Here is a 25,006-nt window from a genome sequence, read left to right on the forward strand (position 1 = left end):
AATTATAGTCGCAACAGAGAGCAGATATAAAAAGCAGGAGTTCTGCAAAATATACATTAGAAGTGTGAAGATACAATGGAATGTCACAAATGCAAAGACACAGCTTGAGAAAGGGCAAAAAAGTGTCGCTGGAAACAAACTTCACTGAATGTATACACAAAACATGCCAAGATGATATTTAAATGTATTGTCATTGTTAAATATATTCTATAATAAATCTACATACCTAAGTTGCTCTATATAATATGTCAAAGAAGCCAAATAAACATGTTTTGCAATCGGAGATCGTAACCTTTACGCATAGAAAGACAGACTATCTTGCAAGAATATAACTATGATCGCAGAAATTGGGATATGTATTTGGGCCACGCTGCGGTCTCGACAGAACCATATGGATAGAATTACAGAGGAAGAAGGCAGAAATCAATACGAAAATGTGTATGCTCGCTGCCTGCTAAGTGGCAACAGTCAGTCTGCACAGAAAATTAAAGAAGGGTATTGGTCTGGTTCAAAAAAGAAGTAAAAGTAGGTAGCTAAAAAAAGAAAGAAAAGGACAAATGAAAGCCACATATGATGCGACAAGTTGAACTACCCAATATCAGAGAGTGTTTGTTTGGAAACGCCGTGCGGGCCGGGCTTTCAATGAGCAAGGTTGTTCAAATTGGTTATTGATGTCCTTGTAATTTTCGTATTCGCATGATAAATTTTATCTTGATGCTAACTGTTACAACAAACTACAAAAATTTCTGCGGTTTTAAAGGCTAATGAATAGTCATATGTTTTTCTAATTACGCGTTTATGGACCTGAAGGAACAGAGCTTTTTACTTGCATTGGTTTTGCTGCTTCGCTATGTAAAGGACAAAGTTTATGAGAAATTTATATGCATAAAGTTTGGCAATTGAAATCCATGCCCTCCGTAGATACCGTGGCTGCTGCGAGATTCTGCGACAAGCCTGCTCGTCATCGAAACACCCCTAAAGCTTTGTGCTCGGATGGGGCTCCTTGTATTATGTGACTCCAGGTGCATGGGCGTTAATTGCCACGAAATCCAGCCCGAGTTCGCAATGTTCGCACCGAAATGTCTTCTTGAGCGTGAAAAAGATATTGTAGACAAAATCCAGCACGATTTGCAGCGCCGGTGGTTGTTTTGGCCGGCGGTGCATAACAGTGCGAAAAAATTTCGAGGGGGGCTAAGGCCCCATAAGCCACCCACCTGGCTACGCCCCTGCTATGGGCCATACAGCCTCAAGATGAGTGCTGCTGTTGCAGCACTTGCTCATTGCTATGGTGGAGAGCAGCTTCATCCTTCAGCTGCTAGTTGTTCTCTCGTTCCCTGTACAGCACCACATGCATGCTGTCACCTGTTTTCATGTGTTCTCACCATAGCTGCAGCTTTGCCAAGATTGCAAACACACATTTAAGCAAGTGCGATGCCAAACCAACAGCTGCCATTGATGCTGACTGCTGCCCACAAAAGTGCCACCTGGCTCCTAGGTTTAGTCATCAGTAACTGTAAACTTACCTGCAGCAACATGCACCAGTAACAGATGCAAAGCAGTGCAAGAATAGAGGCACGAGAGAGAGAGAATGATTCTACAACCACCATAGAACTTGTCAAGAAAAAAATTTTTCAACACGTAGGACCAAGAACTAGATGATATACCGTAATGTGTTTGAGCCATCAGAAGGCCTTGCATGAAGCTGCACCAAATCATCCACATGCAGTCAATGAGAACAAGCCTTCAAGTTGCACTCCAAAGGAGTAGAAAAAATACACACAACACTTGAAACCGAAGGCACAGCGCACGAAGGATGGGACTAATAAAGAGATAAACACAGCGCTGAACCATGTACCGACTAGCCCAGACAAATACCTCATTGCAACACACTTGAAACCTTCACGTTAATCTTATCTTTCATGTGACAAAATGAAGTTGCCCTTTTTTTTTACCATGCACCTGGCACATATAATTCAGACCGAAAATTAAGTGAAAACTTATGATGCAGCTGCTGCTTGTGTTTGTGCTTCTCATAGAAATATGTAAAATATAATAAACATTAAATGAGCACCATGTTATCTAGCCAGGTGGATGGGTCACTGCTAAAAAGGTTGTATGCATGGTAGCTCAAATTTTTTACTATCATTTATACCTTAACTGATTATCTCTTTATTGTTTTTGCCATGAGTGCCTTCCATATGCAAGAGAACAGCCTCAAGTAGAAGGATTCCCGCCATTCATTTATTTATTCATTTTATTTATAGAAACTGCAATCGCATACAGGATTTTAGCAAGATGGATTTTAGCCCTGATACAAACTGCTCGACAGGCAACAAGAGCAGAGCAAAGAGTAAAGAGAACTGAACACAAAGCATCAGACACAACAGAATGTACCAAGACGAATAAAACAGGAGGTTGTCACTAATCACAGATCAATGTAGCAAAGAAAAAAGGTTTAAAGAAGGCAGGAAAATTACATCGTTGTCAAGCTTATTTCTATCATTAACAGTCCTAAAAAAAGGAAGATAGCATCGACGCAGTTATTGCAAGTGGAATAGGTAGCTGCTGCTAGTGTGTGCCTGTGCCATGTAGCATATCTTGCGGAAAAAAGATATATTTGAAATGTCTATTTTGTAAAGCCTTTTAATTGACTGCTGTAAGACCATATTTCTTTTGGTTAAGTTGGGAAGTTGAACCTTTGTTAAAAGTGGTGTTATTGAAGTGTATCCAAAGCTGTAATAACTGAAATGAAGGTCTTTTTTTTATATTTGCACTCTCGCTAATGTTTTCGAGTGTAGATGTACCAGATGCTAGAAGCATCAGCCAACGTGGGGCATACAATAGATATATTAGCAAAAAGGCAAACACCAGGTGTAAATATCTTTGACAATCATCTGAAGAAAGAGGGTTTTTGATTAACAGAGCTGGTTACAAAATTAATAACCTTAATAAAGCAACTGAAAAATGCTTGACTTCAGTTAGGAAAGCATTACATACTGAATATCTGAAATGAAGAGGACATTTTGCAAGATATTTTCACAAAATTTTTTTTTGAAAATTCACCAACATCTGCCAACCTTCGCAACAAAAGACAGCTTTTTGAAAAGCCTTGTTTAACTTGAATTGGTTGCTACCACTATTAATTAAGAGTAAATAGTAGAGACAACAGCACATAAATTAATCTTAACAACAATGCCACTCACAATATCATCATTATATAGCAAGAAAAAATTACTAACGACTTATCTTACTTGGCAAAATGCAAAGTACGTATACTAGCCCATCGCGTTTCATTTCGTTTTCGATTCGAGGCTAGAGTTTTAAGGTCAGGCTTCAGGCAAATATCAGTGAAATCGGTGATTGGGGACCTTTGTGGTAGAGCACTACAAAATTTTGGGACCGCTTAACGCACCTTATGAGAGGGCACTGCGACAGCGGTGTGTTGTGCATCTATTGCACATAAATGGAGGTTGATGAAGACGGTGATGTGCAGTACACAGTGCAAAAGAGTGACAGTTTAGCATCAAGTGTGACTGGTTATGACGATAGCATAGTGCTCTCATGCTGTGGCCAGTGAAGCTGATCTGTTCGCACCATTGCAGGTTCGAAACAGGCATGGCACAGTTGCAGAGATATGTATCTTATTTCAGCAGGTCTAGCTTGCTTCAGGCAAACAGACAACGGGTTATTTCATGATTGGAAGCTTTGGTGCTGCCACACTAAAAAAAAAGGGTCCAAGAACACTGCCTTAGGGAATGCCAGAATCCTTCTGAAATTTTAAGGAAACATTGACCCTTGAAGGAAACATGCTGTTCTCTTTTCAAAAGAAAGGCTGAAGTCCAAATGATAAGCAGGGTGTGCCTTAATATCATATCTAATTTAAGAAGCAACTTTTTATATATGACTTTGTCCAAGGCTTTTGTAAGGCCATGAAGACTGAATCTATATGTTTACCTGAATTTACTGGCACTCTAAAATCATGTAAATTATTTACAGAGTAGATATGGGGAGGCCTTTTCTAAATCCATGCTGGGCACTGGACAAAATATTCAACCTGTTGAGAAATTCAGAAATGTTTATGTATTATGTGCTCAAGAAGTTTGCATGATGTTGAAATGAATGGGGCAATAGTTCATTATGTGCCGTCTATTACTGTTGTTAAGAAGAGGCTGAACTTTGGCTGTTCCCAAATCGCTCAAAATCTTGCCACCACATATAGACTTAGAGCATAAAACATAAAAATATTTAGAGACCTACGATACAAAGCATTATAGAAATTCACTAAATGCCATCAGGTCAAGGCAATTTTTTTAACAGCAAGGCTGATGTTTAAGCTAATCCATTTGCTAAGCACTTCTGTATTCTTTATGCACAAAAAACAAGTGCACATTTAACCTAACCTGACGAAAGCACTGCAACAAACTGAATGATCATAGCCAGCCAACACTGTCTTGCAAAAAAGAAATCCAAAGCACGGCCAGGCACATGGCATCAGGGAAAAACCAACATTCGCCAGCACTCGTCCTACCATTGATGCCCAGATTCATGCAGACCCACGCTTTTGCAGCACTTCACAGGTTGCCGAATAAGTGACTACACGTGGGATAGTGAAATGAAATAAGCTCAAAAACCTATCGCCACAATACACGAAAGGGTCCCATCAACCAATCTCCATCCACGAAAAGGTTCCACCACCAGAAATAAAAGAACACACACACAACAAATATGCTAGTCCATAAAAGGAAATATTTTAATAAAGCGCCCAATGCTGCTATTTTCAGGATTACATTTATCTGCAAAGTACTGGTAAACCAGACAGATCCGTGGGGTACATAAGCCGGATCTACAAAGGTCGACTCGCATGCATGAGCATTTCCGCAGGATGCACAGCCACAAAATGCTTCAGAGCAATGACAACATCCCGCACGTGCTGATCAGGCAAAAAATACACAAACAAAACAATGTTATTGTTCGCGCATCCACGCTGTGTCCCCCATATCCGCCTTGTTCAAGCTACCGAACGAAAGGCACCACGAAAGTAGCGATCGAAGTATACAGGCGCTAAACGAGGCGTGGTTATATCGGAGTACAGTCACAACTAACGATCGTGTAGAGCGTACAACACTGAAGACTGCTAAACGACATGCCAGGCCCCAGTTGACACACCGAGTTTACAACGTGTCGTAAGTATCTGTTCTTTTGGTCCCCCAAAGTTTAACTATTGACGTTGCAACTCCTCAGAACACAAGTTTCATACAACGAAACTTGTAGCGACCGCCCACTTTTCACTGTGCTTTGATAGCACATAATTCAGGTGGTTTGATCACAAAATCAAGCGAAGTGAACAGACTACAAAGCGAGACTGCTCTGTATTTCGGGGCGGTGCGTCGTAAGCGACGTTGTCACAGCCAGCGAGTGACAGACAGTAAGCGACAAACACTAGAGCCCAAAAAAAACGAAAGTTGAACCTCTCGGCACAGGTGGTGTCTCTTCCACTGCGTCGACACAGTCAAGTTGGGTTGCAGGATTCGGAGTCATTTCGCTCCTTTCGAAGACGGCGCACCTCGCAGGCAGCATAAAGTACTAGACGATCATAAATGTGCAGGCGTCCTGCCAAGAAAATAGTTCACAGGGCTAGGCTGCATACTTGCGCGTTATCAAAGAGCGTTACAGCTACAGCTGTTGCATCACTACGCTCCTAACGGAGCCAACTGGGCTATGGATAAGGCTATGAACGGCCGTAGATGCTTTATTTCTTGATGCACTTCACATTAGGAAGGCAAACATTTTTCAATGTATTTTTGCTTTTGAATGATGAACAAAACATTATTAAACGTGAATCACCACGTGAAATTTACCTATGCTCAACCTGAACTGAATGAATTTTGTATTCTTTTATGCAGTTTCGGTTTCTGTTCAGCAGTTGAGAAAGATTTGCTGCGTCACAAGTTTTAATGTATATGCGTACGGCAAATACGGTAACGCGTTGCAGTTGCTATCGTTGCGAGGCTTGCCTATAGACACATTTGCCGTACGGTAGCAGTTCATTTCTAGGCACCATACAGTTTCCCTCCCCGTAGTCACCGTGTTTACCGCACGGTGGGACTGAAACTAATGAGCGCCAGAGCAAGTGAGGCATGAAAGAACTTCAATTCGGTTGTAATATTCTCTTGTTACCATTGCGACGTCTGGATCAGTTTAACGTAAAAGTTTGAATGAATTAAAACTACGAAGCAGCTGTTACATTGCAGCTTCTGTATGACATACGTAATCTCGTACGAACCTATAATGTCGCAATCTGGCAATTAAAACTGCAACTGAAACTACAGACAAAAAAATTCAGTTAAAACTATTCATTAAGCGCTGATGACTTTCATATTTACTCATATTGTAGGCATCACCCCAGATTTGAAAAAAAAGTACTCTGAAGAAACCCAGTCAGCACTGAAAAATAGAATAACGTTGCATTTTTGTTTTCGTCAAATGTTACTGCAATGTTCGTAATGTCCTTATATCCTAACGTTTTTTTTTTTTTTGATGTCACAAACAAACGTTAGAATAACCTTCCCCGACGCTAATGAAAAAGTTAAACAACATAAATATAACGTGCATTTAGCATCCTTAAAAAGTTCAGTAACACTGCACACGCATGCCGGCCCACCAGTTGGTCAGCTTCAAAACATCACAGCACTTTGTAAAGACCAACAATGGGTAATTAGAAATCCCTGGTAGCACCGAAAGATTACGGTAATGTTAGATTTTTATTATGATCAAACGTTATTTCAATGTGCTTAATGTCCTTTTTTCTGATGTTATTGTAATGTTACATATAAACGTTAGAATACCTTCCCCGAACATTAATAAAACATGTAAACAAAATGGTGAAGCAGCCCTGCACAAGCATGCAGGCCCACTGCTTGTGCTGGCACACAACTTACAACGTTTTGAAAGACCCAGCAATGATTGTGACACTTCAGTTCCACTGTACAGCGCAACATACAACTCGTATTCACTCACCTCCGAACGGATATCATGGAGTCAAGCTTATATACCCATTACTGAGGGATGTCCCATGAGTGATAGTGGCGAACGGGTAATAACCAAAGTTTTTCTGACAAAATAATGGGGCCGTGCACGCAATCTATGGTGAGCACTAAGAGATGTGGTTGCAAAGTACTGCTAGTTGAAAAACATCTTTACTGTAAAAACAGTGAGAAAGGTTCTGGAAGTCAGTGCTCGAAATATATTTGTAATGTTGTTCTATTTATGACGCTAAAATTATGATAACGTTTCGAATACTATATTAAAACAATGTTTCGTTAGAGCGTTAAAATAGCGTTCTCTATATAACACACAATTAATGTTATATGTTAATTTTAACGTTAATGTAACATTACAATGGAACATGTAGCATTACTGCAGCTTCCATAACATTTTTATAACACTATTCTAATGTTAGGTACTACCTGGGAAGCTTTCTGAGAAATTGAAGGGGCTGTACATGCAGTTACAAAGTACAGCTAGTTGAAAACATTTTTACTCCAACAACAGTCGGAAAATTTCTCGAACCCTGTGCTTGAAATGTATCTGTAATGTTGTTTTAAAATAATGAATCAGACGTTATAATAACATTCACAAGGCTATATTCATGCAATGTTTATTTGGAACGTTACGCTAATGTTTATTATACAACACAACATTATGATAACATTTCGATGTGCGCATTAGAAAAAAAAATGTTTACTTAGAATGTCGAACGAACGTTTTTGATATAACATATGACGTTATTTGTTAATTTTTATAATTGATGTAACGTTTAAATGCAACATATAATGTTATCGCGACTTACCTAACACTGCTCTCATTATATTGATATTCGGTGCAACTTGGGAATCTGGTGTCTACTCCTTTTAAAGCGCCTTCAGGCTTCGTCGACTCATGGCAGTTAATGCGCGTAGTGCGTTAGATCCAATGATTTGTCCCAGAAAGGACAGTTTTTTAACCAGATATCGTTGGTAGCCACATCAGAAAAGGATGGCAGCCTCCGTCCATCACATTATTTCCAGAAGCGGACGTGAGGTCACCACACAGAAAGTGACGTCAACCAAACCGGAAGTGACTGTGCGTTTTGATAATACCCACTGCGCCTGGGTAACCACCTCTAGACATCTTGGGAAACGTCTAATCCCAATCTAGAGGACCAGAAGAAATGTCTAGTTGTGTGCAGACATGTGTATGTATGGTTCGCAAACACAACCATCAAAGATGGCGCGAAACTCAATGTGAAGGATCTTCTAATTCTATCGCACTGCCAACACGTAACGCAATTAGATGTCCCTGCGAAATTTCTGTGTCCTCCTCGGTTAAACCATATAAGACGCGCTTGAGAATCTCGTTGGGGTTTTGGGGGTGATAATAAGGACCTAGCCCTAGCTTCCACCTCCATCTAGCTCTCTCTTCCACCTCTACCTCAAGCTTCCAGGGCACATACCTTCAGCTTACGCACTCGTACTGAAGGCGCTGCTGGTTGAACAAATAGGGAGAAGACATGGTGACAGAACTGCAGGAGGAGATCTCCAGCAAAACAACCCTCCTTCATCCTTCCCTTTGTGGCGCACCTGAAGCGTCCACCGAAAAGTGAGAATGAGATAGTTACTCTGTCTTTCCTTTCCTTACGACTAATTTTTTTGGCCACCCCACTATCACCATTATAACTTATCCCAAAGAGAGAGAGAGAGAGAGAGAGAGAGAGAGTGCGTGCGTGCGTGCTCACGTGCCACATACATGCAACGCATTTGGCAAAGGGGAAGAGAGAAAAATATTTTGTCATTAATTCAAATTGGAAGGAGGCCCTCAGGAGGTGAAGCCCTATAGTCTAGAACCGATTTTACCAGAAGCATTTACCGATGTGCCTTTACGTTCACAAGGAATTCGATATTGCGCGAGATAAAATGTAACCATATTTAGTCAGTGCAAAATCCCAACATCTGACGGTTGCTATTAAAGATTCGGGATAGTACTGAGGATTGTTGAAAATTAAGAGAAAAAAACTCGTAGAGGATAGATTTTTTAAAAATAAAATGTGACCATTTATGGCGTTTTTGAATGTCGGTAAATTTTAAAGTGCTATTTAAGAAAAAGCTTACTGATCTAGAACTATGGATTTTGCCTGAACTGAGGAAAACTACCTGCGGAATGCTAAAAGATTCAGCGGTGATATCTCAATGCAACCTGGCAGAAAGTCAGGCTGAAAAGTGCGTTTTCGCAGCACGTGCAAAGTTTAAGATATTTTTCCAAAACTGTGCCATAACAAAAATAAAAAAGTTTTCTAATGTTTCAAACAGTACAAGCTCCAAAAATTTGCTGAGAAAATACTGATGTACGACAAAAGTTTAGTGTGTATTTAACATGGCTCCAAACTTGCAACTTCGCGAGATGTCAAAAAACATTTTCCATCTCTTGTGATATACGGTTTTTTTTTTCGAGAATAACACCACGTTTCTTTAAAACTGAGCTTCATTCCTTTCAGTGCATGCATGTGACCATGATACATGAAAATTTAATCGCAAACAAAAATTATTCACGAGATTTGAATTATAGCCCTTATCTGAACACACTCATATATCATGCAGTGAAAAATACTCCGCCTGGTGGCACTCGCCACCACACCGTTTCACAGTCACTGAATGCGGTTTCAAAAAGGACGCTATTAGCATCCATTCATTCGCCCATTAAATTTTTAACATACCAGCTTACCGCGCCGCTGAGAAATGGACACTATATGGGAAGGCTCACAACTGCTGCCGCCACGTGTCAGTGCAAGCTCTGGCGAACGCACCGCACCGGTCGCGCATTAATAATAATAATAATAATAATTGGTTTTTGGGGAAAGGAAATGGCGCAGTATCTGTCTCATATATCGTTGGACACCTGAACCGCGCCGTAAGGGAAGGGATATAGGAGGGAGTGAAAGAAGAAAGGAAGAAGGTGGTGCCGTAGTGGAGGGCTCCGGAATAATTTCGACCACCTGGGGATCTTTAACGTGCACTGACATCGCACAGCACACGGGCGCCTTAGCGTTTTTCCTCCATAAAAACGCAGCCGCCGCGGTCGGGTTCGAACCCGGGAACTCCGGATCAGTAGTCGAGCGCCCTAATCACTGAGCCTCCGCGGCGGGGCTCGCGCACATGACGCAGGGCTAAAGAATGTTTTGTTATTTTTGTTTAACGTTGATAATCGCGCATTGGGCCAGCCAGACAATCAACGTTAAACAAAAATAACAAAACATTCTTTAGCTCTGCGTCATGACGCGACAGGAAGAGTTTATTAGAGAGGACAGGAGACAGCGCACATGTTCCCTCGTGAACGAATGCGCAGAGAGGGGCCCGCGCTGCAGGAATAGCTTGGAGACACGTGAGGCGAGCGCGCAGAGACAGTAAAATACAGGACGTCCTACAGGTAACGCGTCCGCACTGCAGACAGTATCGATGCTAGGCAGAAACAGGTGCATCGACGTGCTGAGAGAGTTGTCAGATAACAAAACAGAAGGGAGAGGTGCACATTACTGAAGGCTCCACTGTCATGCGGGAAACGGCGCCTTGAGCATCGCTGCAACGTTCACAGTCAGCGCTGAGGTGAGCATCGCTGTCTCAATTTTCGAACTGCGAATTAATGCTTTTCTTTAACACGGATCGTACATGGATCGTACATGAATCGTACATGAATCATATAACCCTCATGCAATATACCCCAACGTGAGGCATTTGAGGTGTAAATAAGTGAGTAAATAAATTAGCTAAAAACTTCGAGGCCTTCTTAACAACTTTCCTAAAATATTTAGGTTGCCGGCTATGGTGTCTGCAATGAGTGAATATAGTGTAATTCTTGCGGTTTTCCCGCCAAAACTCAGGTTGGAACCGGTTCCATTGCGCTTATGTGGTATACATGAGTCATAACTTTGTAGAATGTTCGAGTACCTCCCGTATGATTATCATATGGGATTATACTAATCTGTCCCATGAATCCACCTTAATCCACCCACTAATCCGCACCAATCCACCTTTACTCATTATCTAGGCTAGACCTACTTCCAAGATTTTGGGGGTTCTTATAGACTTTCAAACTTGGCGGTGGCCTATCATTGGCCCTCTCGTGGTCACAATGCGTTGACGACGTCACGGCCCTCTCAATCGCATTCATATATCGCGGGGACTCCCTATACCACTCCTGGCTCAGTGGTGCGGTGGTTCAGCAATGCACCACTGCACTGGCAGGTGACTGTTTCAAACATGGCCACCTGTGGGGCTTGTGAGACCCAGGTTGCTCATGCGCAGCGCCACAGTGGGCAGGTGGGAATTGCATCGTATTTGGCAACGGTGGGCAGTTTGCTCACCATCCAGTGTGCAGCTTGGCACCTGCAATGGTGAGCTGGTTGTGATGACGTCTCAGGGTCATGTGACTTCTCCGACCAATGAGGGAATTTGTGACAGAGAAGCGGTGAATGTTTTGTGAGACAATATAAATACTAGTGCATTAATAAAATGACGTGGTCCAACTCTGACACAAAAGAGAACGCATGTATTTTTCCGTTTTCCCTAAATATAACTGAAATACTGCCGCTACGAATGAATTTTGGTTGACTGTAGAAGCAAAGCGTCTGTGCATATATTTTTCTGACGTGTGAGTTCGTTTAAAAGTAAGTCTGGGCATGATGTCATTGTATGCGGGCCATACATTGCTCTAACAGAGGCGCACCCTTTGTAAAAAAAACTACCAGGCGCAACCAAAGATGTTGCGCATTTCAGCGCTACCTCGTCGCATAACCCCGCCTGTAAATGATGTCAGCGATGAATAAGCGGATTAATGTAAAACTATGCAAAGCATAACAGGTACGCGTTAACTGATGCTCGAACACCCCAAGTGGCACCATCGTGCCTCTCCTGGTTCTTGCGTCCGGAGGCTTCGGCTTCACAGGCGTGCGCTTACTGATGCTGATACCGTCATCTCATCATCTTATCGCATCGTGAGCTTGCCCATCGGGGTCCTACCGCCGCCGCTGACAATTTCACGGACGCGCGACTCCCGAGTTTACCGCGTTCGTCGCTAGCACTAGCGATCGCGGCGACGCTCGCGGCGTTCTTCCGATTACTGCTTTGGGATACCCCCCCATTCCACCAATCTTCTCAGCCACGGTTGCGAGCGACTGAGTGACAGCACGCTCACACTGTGAGCGTCCCGTGAGCATGACGTCACCCTGTGACATCAGAATAAAATCGGGCGCCGACAATTGTAAAACGGCTCCTCAGCACCCGCAGTTCATAGTATACTCCTACAAGATACTAAAAAAGACTCGCCCTTGTGAAAAATGATTCCCATTGCATCTATGTGCACAACAAAAAAAAAGCAATTCTGCACAAGCCGTACGCGTAACAAGCCGGTCACGGGAGAAGAAATGGCTTCTATAGCCCGCATTGAACAATGTCACGTGATTGTTCAGTCGCCTGTTCAAGATCATGCGCTGTCAACCACTTTCTTATCCTCTTCTAGAGAATTTTATGCTTTGGGAATTAACGAACAGTTTTACTTGGGCTGGTGAAAACGTGAACGACGGGTGCAGTTATATCTTAGCTACTCGCTCATGCTTCGAGTGGTGGTTGGTGTGCAAAGAAAGAAAGAAAGAAAGAAAGAAAGAAAGAAAGAAAGAAAGGAAGAAAGAAAGGAGGAAAGAAAGAAGGAAAGAAAGAAAGAAAGAAAGAAGGAGAGAAAGAAAGAAAGAAAGGAAGAAAGAAAGAAGGAGAGAAAGAAAGAAAGAGATAAAGAAAGAAAGAGAGAAAGAAAGAAAGAACTTCTCTACCATGCGCAACGTAAATGTTAGAAACTCTTCCTGAAAATGGATCAGATTGCCATCTCTTTCCACTCTCCCTCTCTGATTTCTAGATAAAGCGTTATCCCAGGGCTCTACTGAAAAGTTCATAAGGAGTGCTCCGACGATAACGGGACACTCGTATTCCCCTTTCGCTTGGCCCTCCAACTATATGCTCGTTCCGTGTTCGACAAGGGTGCCCCTGTATCCTTTTTTTTTTCTTTGCTCACTGCGGGCGCCTACGTCGGAGAGATAAGCAAAGCATCGGGCCTCAGCTGACTGCGAAGGTTGCGTATCTACCTGTACACCCCACAGCAAAGAACGGCAGGCGCGCTTATGCATCAAGCGCAGGAAAAGCCGGGAACCTTCCTTAGGACACTTCTGCGACGCCTTGTCTGATTAGGTATGCTTCTTTTATTGATTACAGTGTTTTCTCTCTTTTATCAAAGTTAAAGCAATATTTCGAAGTAGGCAGTATTTCACGTTACCAAGAGTTTGGTAAGCACTCGTCTTACCGCGATACGCGAGTTATGAACCAGTTGGCACTGTGCTACTGACCACAAGACTTTAAATTATTGTTATTATAAAACGCGTCTTTGTCAGCGACCACGCAACTTGTCTTCCGCGAATTCTGGAGTAGTCCATGGGGCTCTGAGACAAGCCGTCTCCAGGTTAATTTAGACCGCCTGGGGTTCCTGTTAACGTGAGCTGGCATCGCACAGAACAAGGCCGTTTTCACATCGGCCTCCAGCGAAATGCGGCCTTAGCGGTAGGGATTCGATCCTGCTACCTTGAAATCAACAACCGAACGACAAAGCCACTGACATAATTATGATACTATTGAGACAGTCCGTTCCCACCGGAGATAGAGGTTGCACTTTTCCGCTTTCTAGCCTGGTTGGCCATTGAACTAATAATATTCATGTATACAGCCATCAAATATGCTATATGAGGGGTGTAAGAAGCTAAGTTCTACAGTTCATTCCGAATTACTAGCCGTGCAGAAGCTTATATATTCACCGGTTAGTATACTATCGGACTTGTTCACAGTTCCGACGATACCGGACGTCTATTGTCTATATTTACTTAGCACCAGCATGTGCATCATTCAGTGGTCACGATCATCATCATCATTAGTCATGGTTATGTGCACCGTAGAATAAAAGCCGCTCCCAATAGTCTCCAATTTCTGCGCCAGCCGCAACCATTATATCCCAGCAGTTTTTATCATCTAATCTGCTCACATGACCTTCTGCAGGCCCCTGCATCTGCATGAAAAATTGGAGGGGACATTTAAGCTCCACTTTAAGGATATGACGCGATAGCGTTAATGAGTTAATGCCCATATATGCGGAATTTGTCATTCTCAACTTTACGTTCAAATGTTCCTGGGAGTCCTCATAGCACTTCTTGCGCAATGGTGCAGCGGTTAAGGAATGCGCCACTGCCCTGCGATGGCAGGTGCTGCCACCGGTGGGTCTTACACCCGAGTTGCTCTTCTCTACAGTAACCTCTCACGATCAACCATTATTTTAACTGCCACCTGCCAGGGTGGTTAGTTTGCTGACAATCCGGTGGGTAGGTTGTGATGACCCCCCATGGTCAAGTGACCTATACGTTGCACACCTAGGTCGCTTCTCCGGGGGTGGCTGCTTTGGCCATTCTACGCCACCCTATTTATCGCTCACGACGCCGACATCGCCGACGCCGCATTTTCTGCGTAACAGGGCCTTAACGCTATCGCGTCAATATATTACTCAGTGGTACTGGTTTAGAAATACTGGGTAAGGGGCGGGGGGTAAGAATTTTTGGTTTATCTTGGTGTCGCCATGCATCTTGCTCTGTACAACGCCCCGATTAAAGCTCCGATTTTATCGGTTCCACCAGCTATACCTATACAGCTATATGCGCCTGCTCATGGGTGTAGCAAATGTTATTTGATTTCTTCTTGCAGTGCCAGTCTTTTAACCGAACAATTAGCTCCGTGCGTGAGGAAAACATTTCTCGCAAACAGCTGACGTTTTGCGAGATGTCCCAGTAGCGGAATTCGTATGTGTTAAACCTTCAACCGAACATGATCACGGGGCTCGTCCTGTAAAGTAAACTCTAAGTGCTCCGTTCCTTTTCGATTTTTTCGTAGTGAACTCAGGCTCCTGCTTTTGATAACTGCTATATGTGACCAATCGCTACGTTTCATTCCCTTCGCTGCCTGCTATGATACCCGGAAACTGCTCAATTTAAACAGCGGGAAACCAACCCGCGGCTAGTTTTTTGTCTCGTTTTTGAGGACGATACCACCTGTACCTTTTCCTGAACATTCTGTGTATTACCAAAAGGATTGAACGTGGCGCGAGAGCACAGTGAAAGTTGCATCGAGAGTGTGGTTTTATTGTTAACCGACATTCGACAAGTTGAAGACGTCTGGTGCCGAGACTGCCGTTAAACGTGTGCACTTTTCGATGCTACACCCAAACTCCCGCCTTTTCTCTTTTTACCCAAGCCTACAGAAGGTATCCTGAGAGCGGTCCCATCATCAAGTCTCGAAATGGCCGACGAAGTCCGCACGGAACCGCCGCACACAGTGCCCCATCATGGCTCTGATTCGCCCAACGACTCTGCAGAACCCAACGCAGTGCCTTATATCCTTCAAGAGAGTAAACGCAGCAGTGACGTTAGTGTGGTCAGCTGCGTCTCTACTTGGCGTCGAGCAGTCCAGACCGTGCTAATGGCCAGACTCGAGATATTCCTGGTGTTCTACTTGGTGGCCCGCAGGATGAGCTCCACCGCACTCCAGGACTTGCTCATCCATAAGTCCTGCCTCAATGACCTTGCCCTGAACGCCAGCGTGTGTTCCCACCTGGACGACTTCGAGGAGTTCAAGGACATGGCCGAGAAGGCTGCCAGCATGACCAGCATGATGCGAGCCGTCGTTTTGCTGACGCCGTCCGCTGTGATCGCCATCTTCGTCGGCCCCTGGTGCGACAAATACGGCTACCGGACTCCGCTGGTGACCGCCACGTTTGGGTTTCTGGCCAGCACCTTGTTGGACGTTTTTACCGTGTACCATATGGGGATGGCGCTTTATGTGAACATCCTGACCGCCATTCCAGACGGCTTGTGCGGCGGCCCCATCTGCGTCCTCACCGCAGTCTGCAGCGAGGCGACGCTGACCACCAAGGAGAAGCGGAGGCGCATAAGGTTCTTCGCCATCAGTGTGACCATATCGCTGTCCTCGCCTCTGGGCAGCTATGTCGGAGGCCTCCTGTACGGCCGCTTCGGTTGGGAGACGGTGCTCTATTCGTCGTTCGCCATCGCGGCTCTTGGACTGGTGTGGAGCTTCGTGGCCATCAAGAACCTCATGAAGCCCGACCATGCTAAAGACGGACTGTCGCTTAGGTTTCGTAACTTCTTCCAGCTGCAGAACCTGACCGAGAGTGTCAGGAACGCCATGAAGCCGAGGCCTAACAGCGGAAGGCTGCAGCTCTGGTGTCTCTTTGGGGCCATCTGCTGCGTCATGTTCGACTTGGCATGTGAGTATACGCTTTCAAGAAACTTAACAGTGCTTTTAGAAAGCTCTGGGCCACATAGTAATCAAAGTCACGAAGCCTGCAGCGCGAGTCGCGGATTCTGCGCTGCTGTCGCTATACAGAAGCGCTTAGGACATTTGTGACTATTGTTTAAGTGTGAGAAGTCATGTACCTCCAAAACTCAAGGGCATGCAGACTTACAGCAACGCCCTTCGCGCCTAGCCTATGGCATCCTTTCTATGAGTAGCAACACTTTGCCAGGATAATTGAGATTTCCAGTGCGATTCCTGGAAGACATCGTTAGGCACTTAACGGTACTAATGTTCGCATCAGCGGACAGAAGATAAAGCTTCAAGAAATATGATGTAACTTGGGTGCATCAAGTCCATGGTAGAGTGAGGTTGGGTAGATGGTTCTTGAGCCCAGACAAGACAAGTCCTATTGTCGAAACGTTGGCAACCACCTTGAGGCATCCCCCCCCCCTTGTTCCCTTTTTTGGTTAGGTATAATAAGACAGCACAAAATGGACAAGGGACCGTAGGGAAGCTGGAGTCCGCCGACGAACGCTTCAACGAGAGGCCCATACGAATACAAGTGTTCGTGTCGTAACATTGGTGAGCGGACTGAGGCTTATTCCCTCCTTCCCCTTGTTCGTTTTGCACTGTAAAGATGTCTATCTTTTACGCGCCAACCATGCAGTGCGCATGCTCGGTCTCTTCGCAGCCATGGGCATCGCGTACTTCTACGTGCGCAAGATGTACTCTTGGTCGGTGTCCCACTACTCGACGGTGCAGTCTGTCTCGGCCGTGGTCGGCGTTGCTCTGAACACGCCCATCATTTACCTCTTCGTGAAGGTGTTCAAGATCAGCGACCCCGCTATGGCCGTGGTCGGTGTCAGCTTCGCGACCGCGCAGATGATCATCCTCGGGTTGGCCTACGAAGAGTGGCTCTACTACCTGCGTGAGTAGTACATTTTACTCATGCTCCGGCGAGGTCAGCCGCCGCGGCGACTAAATGGTTATGGCGGGCGGCTGCAGACGCGAAAGATGCGGGTTCGATCCCGGCCACCGTGGTCGTATTTCGATAGAGGCGAAATGCTACAGTCCCGTGTGCTGTGCGTTATCAATACACGTTAGAACCCCAGGTGAGCGACATTATCCGGAGCCCTCCACTACGGCGTCCCGCATAGCCTGAGTCGCTTTGGGACGTTAAACCTCATAAACCAAACCAAACCATCCGGTGAGGTCACTTCATAACAGATTGAAGTTGAAAGGAAACACATCTATCAAGGCCATGCACCGACCACAGATCGAGACAATGATAAATTACGCGGAAAATAGGAATGGGTTATGAGGCCAGGCACTCTCAAACTGTGAGCAGCAGGGCTTACCGACATCCCCCCCTCCCGAAAAAAAAAATAAAAAAATTAGGGGCGGTTAATAGGATTGACGCGGAGAAAATGCGATAGCATGCTTCTTTCACTCGCCAATCTATTCCAGTGCCAAAGCCTCAGCTGTGCTATGCGGTATCCAGTGTAGCGGCGGGGCCTCAAACTGATTTCGATTAAACCTGCGCAAAAATATCGGTGCATGGTCGTATCTGCATGCATTTAACATACAGGGTATTTCTTGCTGTAATGAAAATAAAGCCACAAAGCGGAGAGACAGATAGAGAGTGAGGGGAAACTCCCAGAAATGTTTTGGCTTGCTCCAAGGTGGAGATGCGACAGTGATAGCTACGATGCCCTCCTCCTCGTCTCCTCTCTACGTAAGAGTGCCAACTACAGCAACAACCTGATTCACTGATCAGCTGGCAGTCGCTGGAGTTTCCGATCACGACATCCCACGCCGCCACCTCTTATCCCATTTGTAGCTCTCTCTGTAAAAAAATTACCAATCTAAGCATCATGACATGCGCTACGGAGAGGGTTCGGCCCGATGCGATTCCTCTCTGGTCGGGTTTACTTGGAACTCGAAGCGATGCTACGACGAAACAGATATGAAGAGCGCGTCATTCGCGATGCGCCACCTGCTTCCGCCTTGAAGCCATCGGTGTGACTCACTCAGAGGCGTCGACCGCGTAAAAGCGGCTACGCACAGAGAAAGTTCGTTGACGCTCGTGAACGTTTATTCGCGGCATGCGCCTGAAATCATGTGCGCGCATTTCCCGTTCTGTGGTCACGAGTGCCGTTTCTATACCACTAAAACCTAGCTCCTTATATATAGCTATGGCATCTCACAACCACCACCGAGGATACACTAGGCGGAATCGGGCGAGGTGGCTTCAAGACCGCGATGAAATGCACAAATCTCCCCCTACCCCCCCTGTCGATTAATACTCGTAACGACAATCTAAACAAAAAGGAGTAAAAAGGGAGTAAGCTGTGCTCTAGCGCACTCCCTTTGTGCACACGCGCGTTTTACACTCTAAACACAAAGGAATAAAAAATTTGCTGTGGTTTAGCTCTGGTTAAACCTGGAGTGACGCGACTACAGCTGGCCGAATGAACTTGCTCAATCTAATTACAAAGTCGGTCTTTACCGCTCCGTCTCGCTGTGTGTGCGCCTTCTTCATCTTCGTCCCATTTGACACGGCGCATGCGCACAGCTGTGGAAGCTCGGTTTCGACGCCGGCAGCAGCAGCTGCTCCGCACCACGTGGCTGGTCACGTGACCAACCGCGTGACGAACCACACGATCAGCCACGGCGCAGGCAGCTGCTCCGCACCACGTGACCAACCACGTGACAGCGCGGCGGCGCAGCCACGGCACCGCCGCGCTGCAAGCCCGAAATGCTACCGTAATGTACCTTTCGCTACAAAAAGGAAGTCAGCTGTCCTCTAGAGCTACGGGCAGGGACATTTTAATTTTCGCTCTTTTTATCGTCCCACAATAATTTTTGTCCTTTAGAGCACTTCTTTACGAAATGAAGCGCGCTAGAGGATAGCTTGTTCTTTTTTTACTCCCAAATAGGCGCATTTGTGTTTAGAGTGTATGCTATGCGAAATCGGCCGGTGTTGGCGACAGCTTTGTTTTGGTTGCTTCTTTTTTTTGTATTTGCCAGCTTATAAAAGCTCGATTTTTGGGGAGAGTGGTCTGTTTGTGATTAGAACGCTTATACCCTATTTATACAGCCCAACCTAAACTTGTCTCCAGGATCCCTTTAAAGCGAATGATACTGTCCAAGCAATGTTTTGCGCAACCCTAAGTAGAACGCTTGTAGTATAGCTTGAAGACGATGGGTTTATACGCTATTTTCTTTCGCACACGCACATGAAACTGACATTGGAATTACTGCGGAGGATAGAAGCTATTCCTCAGTACTCAGACTCATCAAATGCCATAGCAGTGAATCCTATTCGCTAATAATCCGCACTAAGAAAGAATGACGAAAAATATTTCTCGTAGCGCTGTATGGTTGGACCTTGTAACAAAGGTCAACTCGGGAAGATACATTATGTGGCGGATGCAAATAGGATGAGGATAAAGTTACCTTTTGGTTAAGATTAATTGAGTAAAACAGTTTTGATCAGAGAGCCATCCATACGGCGTTCCCTCAGTGGAACTCAGCTCGGTTCCTTCTCATGCTGCTCGCGCTAAAGAAGGGATCGTGCAGGCCAAGGACAAATCAGGCAGCAATAGATTGGATACGTTCAAGTTTACATAACCCTTGTAAACAGTGTAAACTTCTTTGCTTACAAGCTTAAATTACGTTGAAGAAAGCTGTAGGATCTAGCTGCTTTGCCAGCTACGAATTTATTAAGCACCGACCACGTACAGTTCTCAGAAAGAAAAAAAACCTCTCAGATATTTATGCGTAGTTCTTGACCAAATCATTTCACCTTTACGGGATACTGATATGTTATTTAGCTTGTCTTCTTTGCGAAGCATACGTGGACGAATTTTTTTTCCTCACATTTAGAGACATTCTGTTGGAGCAATATCAGCTATCAATGCATCCATGAGCTGTGTGGAATCGAATTTAACGGACTATCTGGAGTATAAAACATAATCGTCCGCAAACAGTCGCGTTCCAGACGCAATCCCGCCAGTAATATGATTTATAGAAATAGAGCATTTTATTATTTTTATTGAAAAAAGGTTCAAAGGAAAACTTTGGAAAACTACATTTCCAGCGTTTTCTTTTGAATCGAAGACAATATCCGAACAGCTATTTTTTAGTCATAATGGGCCTTGCTGGAACGACAAACAACAATTCGACAACAAAAATTCATAGCGCAAAGAAGAAACTAGTATAGTTTACAGTAGGTATTGGTGAACCTCATGCATGCACATGTATTTGGCATTCTTACTGTACCATGCTATAAGTGTCACGTCATGGCAGTGTGACGTCATTCGAGTTTCCTCCCACGCTCGGCACTAACGCCGAAAAACCACAGCAACGTCCCCGACACAGCTGTCACCGTAAAAGAAAGCTATTCTGTGTGCTATACGGTTAAACTGCACTGAAGAGGCATTTCCGTTGGGAGAAACGACTTCCGGTGAACTCTAGACACGTGTATATACGAAGTGCAGAGCACATGCTCCGCCATAAACGCGAAGCCCTTAAACTTCACATCTCTCGCAGAACCTATAGTCTGGGCTGAGTTTCAAATCCGTCCTTTCCAAAGGGATGATTTTGGTGAACCGAGGAACGGTCAGCTACACTCTAAACAGAAAGGAATAATAAGGGAGCGAGCTGTCGTCTAGCGCAATCCATTCTATAAAAGAGTGTATGCTAGAGGTCAGATTACTCCCTTTCTGCTCTCATTTAGGTGCTTTCGTGTTTAGAGTGTACATCTCGATCAGTGATGTTCCAGACCCGAAATTCCCAATTTCTGGCTATTTTTTGCCAGCAGCTCTCAAGGAAGTCCAGTGATTTGAAGAAAAGAAAAACGTAGAAAATTTCATTCCTTAGAAGTTCCTGAATACATATCATAAAGAGCACTGGCCAAGGCCAATAAGGATGGAAATTTTGACGCTTCGGGAGCACTACGGCTCCCTTTTTCACTATGAAGAACCGGCGCACGAATCCGTTCTTTTGTAGCACCCAAAAGCGTTTTTAATGATTTGGCATATATCATTAAATCTATGCTATTTATGCTGACTCATTAAATCGCTTTCCAGTGCTACAAAAGAACGGATCCGTGCGCCGGTTGCTGCATAGTAAACAAGGGAGCCGTAGTGCTCCCGAAACCTCAAAATTTCCACCTTTATTGACCTTGGCCAGTGACAGTACTCCTCATCACCATGATTCCTGACCGGACGGTATGCCGACAAACCCTCGACTACATATAATAAAAATTCCCCTTTTGCTACATTTTGCTCTTAAAATTTCTTAAACAGGGAAAAATTCTCCGAATGAGACATCCCTGACGGCGATTACGTTGAAATGATGCCGCGTGAACGCACGCGAACTGAACTGGCATACAGGATGGCGGCCGGGCTTCAGTGGGCCAAAAATTCGTCAAACAACGAGTTGTCGAAACCGAGGGCGCCAACTTTTTGTCCGTGGTATTATCGCACCCGCATTGTTCGCGCTCGCAGCGAGTGGCGTCGTGTCGACAGCAGCAAGCACTGATTAGAGTGGCTCCTTTTGTTTTTTCACGCAATGGCCTCTTCAGGCGAGAGTGCACACACAAAGCGTGAATGCTGGCGCTACCGGAAAGCACGTGCTTCAGTCAAGAGCTCCCCTTGTCTGCCTATTTATTCCACCGAGCCTCAGGTTTTCCGCTCCGATAGGGGCGCCCGCGACCTCGCGTAAGGACACAGTCACGGGTGTCTTTGCCTCATATGTAGCGTAACGGGCAGAACTGAAGGATGGCGCCAGCATCGTAACCAGTGGTCTTTGCAAATGGCTCGAACCCCAGCCACAATAGTCGACCAAGAGGCAGCTTGACTTTGCTAAGCTCCCATGTAATGAATTAATATAAATGCTCCTTGTGATGATAACAACATATTTGACTTGACAACTAAGTATACATTGCTTTGACTGTTTGGTTCTGCCTAATTTCTGACATGACAAAGTCGAAGGGTAGCCTATATGTCTTCCGTTATATGCATACGCATTGGTGGTAAAAGACAGCTCTGATCTCAGTGCAAATACTAGTAACGACACTTACTATCTAAGAAATGTTAATTAAATTTCGCGAAGTAATTGTTACTATACCATTATAAACACAGACTGTCTATGCAGTTGATACACAACGACAAGGCCATCAGTTTGTGGTGCCGCCGTTGGCAACCATAACGTGAGCTCTCTCGCCTCTGCGTGCTTACCAACGTGACATCTACAGATTTCCTAGTGACTTTTTTTTGCCAACACCAAAGGTCGTCGCACGGACAAGCGATGTTGTGGATGGCTAAATAACCGCCGCTATCAACAATTATGCTGACAGACAAAAAGTGCTAACGGGCTTTTTTTCTTAGTCGTGTGGCGGAGCACTTCTGAACGGGCACCGGAATTTCCTTTGACGTCATGCAGACGTCTTAAACGTCCACAGGACGTCCATGAGAGAGCCAGTGCCGATTGAGTTATGGCACCCCTTAAGCTCTGAATCTATGTAAGGTAAAAAAAAAAAAACAACAACCTTATCCTCACCTTTCGAGACCTTTTGGTCTTAGGGGTGCCGTTTGGGCTCCACTGTATGGCTTAGAAGAAAACATTGTTGCCTGGTTGTTTTGACATAGGCGGTACAAACAAAATGCCTACATGGGACAGGAAATACGCGAAATGCTCAGGTGCTTGCCAGGTTTCCATCTGCCAGCTACTAACCAACCTTTATATGGTTAATGGTTAATGAATTTTTACGTGCCAAAGCAACATTGGGGCTACGAGTTATGGACAGACCTAAATTTGTTCGAGTTAAGTGTAGCCTAATCGCTATTCTTTTCATAAACGGGATTATGGCGGGGCGTAAGCGTCGGTCCAAGTTGAGAGAGTTCTATTTAACGAGATTTTTCTATATACTGTGATGAATACATGGAACGCTTCTAGGAGATATCCGAGAGACAGACAATATATTGAGACCGCACAAAATATTGTCTACTCCGAACGTATCTTTGCATATTTACAGAGTGCCTCGTGGGGCTACCTTCCTTCGTGGGTCAGGTGGGAATCCGTACCCACCTCTCCAAGCTCGTGGGAGCCGACGAAGTTGGTGAGTGACGCCACGACCACTTCCAAAATTTGTGGCTCGCCTTGTTCTGTGCCCCTAATCTATATTTTTGTCGTGGCCTTCACAATCTCCCCCCCCCCCCAAAAAAAACAGCTCTCTGACATATCTGCTGGCGATGAGTTATTGAAAACACTGACCGCCATCATAAACAACACAACTGGCATTTGTACGTGCGTAAAGTGTGTTATATCGTTTCGGTATCTTAACTCCAAGACACACCGACCTCTTCACTAACACCCACCGCAGGCAGTATTGCTTTAGATAGCACAAATCTGGTCAGTAAAATACTGAGTGGCAGCAGAATACGTCTTACAGAATGGTCCCCAAGGCATACCACTGGGCAAAACGGCACTAAATGGGACTAAAAAGTATTAAATTATAAGTCCAGGGAAATGACCCAACGCCAAGAAGAACAAGGCAAAAAAAAACGAAAAAAACGAGTTTAGAAGAGGCTCCGCTGAGCATTAAATGCACGATAAAAAACGCCATACTCTCAGTATTTTTGCGAATTGCCCAGCCCCGCAGAGAAAGCGAGAGAATGGAGAAGGGGCGAAAAGGAGGGAGGGATAGCAAATTCAGCTCCTGTGGAAGAGAGATTGCGTAGAAAGGACAAAGACACGTGAGGAATCGAACAACTGTATGCACGACCAGGATGCTGCATCACGGTCTGAGCAACGTACATACGGAACAGTTCTTTAGTCGTGCCAATCCCAAAGCTCCGAATCAGAACCCAATTCGTCACCTCTGCGGACAGTTTCTGAGGGTTGACAGACGGCAGTGCCGTTAATGTGCCGGGAAATCAAATACTGGTGGCCCACCCTTACAACGTATCCATATTCTCCATATACATAGTTTCAGCACAGCTTCAGAACGTTGATCTGAACGCCACATGGGGGCGTGGCAGCCAGCTAACTTGAGTTTCTTCTGCGTTAGATATACATCAGCCCGATGCGGAGCTTCGCAAACGATCCTCGTCTGGCCCGCGCTAAGCAGGTCCTTGACTCCCTGTTGCAATTTATTTATTTAATTTATTTATTTATTAGTACCTCCGACGGGCGCAGCTCCAGGGCCAGGTTGAACTTTTTTCCCGACCCTAATTCCTGTTCTTTTTACCCTGAGTACTGTCTCCTCCCCAACCTCGCTCATGCAATTGCATGTCAAGGATGAAGTACTCTTTTCACTTCTTCCAGTAAACATGTTCGCGTCACTTTGTTGCAGGCAAGATCTTCTCGCTGTTGGCCTCGTTCGAATCGGTGGTGCCCATTGCTGGCGAGGTGTTGCTGACCACCGTATTCAACTGGTCCATCGGATTCCTGCCCGGGCTGCCTTACCTTGTGATCGCCGTCATCACCTCCATCGCCATTGGCCTCACTGCGTACGTTGTACAGAATGGGGTGCAACACAGATTTTGGTCTTGGGGGTCCAAATGGCCTCCGGGATT

The 25,006-nt window shown here is 44.9% G+C and overlaps 2 protein-coding genes across 7 annotated transcripts in view; one reads left to right on the top strand and one right to left on the bottom strand.

Moving 5' to 3' along the window:
• Nucleotides 1-5,730, bottom strand: part of Cln3 (CLN3 lysosomal/endosomal transmembrane protein, battenin) — a 20,611-nt gene extending 14,881 nt beyond the window's left edge. The window contains exon 1 of one of the 3 annotated variants that reach the window (XM_077643770.1): nucleotides 5,469-5,730. In XM_077643770.1, coding sequence (XP_077499896.1) covers nucleotides 5,469-5,577 — 109 coding nt within the window. In that variant the 5' untranslated portion in view covers nucleotides 5,578-5,730. Of the gene's footprint in view, nucleotides 1-1,214; nucleotides 1,603-1,664; nucleotides 1,861-5,468 lie in introns of those variants that run through there. The other 2 variants (XM_077643771.1, XM_077643772.1) reach the window with 2 other exon arrangements.
• LOC144110710 (putative peptidoglycan muropeptide transporter SLC46) overlaps nucleotides 4,812-25,006 on the top strand; it is a 25,827-nt gene continuing 5,632 nt past the window's right edge. Inside the window, exons 1-5 of one of the 4 annotated variants that reach the window (XM_077643766.1) lie at nucleotides 4,812-5,183; nucleotides 15,363-16,392; nucleotides 17,113-17,349; nucleotides 23,464-23,547; nucleotides 24,784-24,940. In XM_077643766.1, the coding sequence (XP_077499892.1) occupies nucleotides 15,408-16,392; nucleotides 17,113-17,349; nucleotides 23,464-23,547; nucleotides 24,784-24,940 (1,463 nt within the window). In that variant the 5' untranslated portion in view covers nucleotides 4,812-5,183; nucleotides 15,363-15,407. Of the gene's footprint in view, nucleotides 5,184-10,391; nucleotides 10,635-13,039; nucleotides 13,266-15,362; nucleotides 16,393-17,112; nucleotides 17,350-23,463; nucleotides 23,548-24,783; nucleotides 24,941-25,006 lie in introns of those variants that run through there. The other 3 variants (XM_077643767.1, XR_013309910.1, XM_077643765.1) reach the window with 3 other exon arrangements.

This window comes from Amblyomma americanum, chromosome 11, assembly GCF_052857255.1.
Source record: "Amblyomma americanum isolate KBUSLIRL-KWMA chromosome 11, ASM5285725v1, whole genome shotgun sequence".
Classification (NCBI taxonomy): Eukaryota; Metazoa; Arthropoda; class Arachnida; order Ixodida; family Ixodidae; genus Amblyomma; species Amblyomma americanum.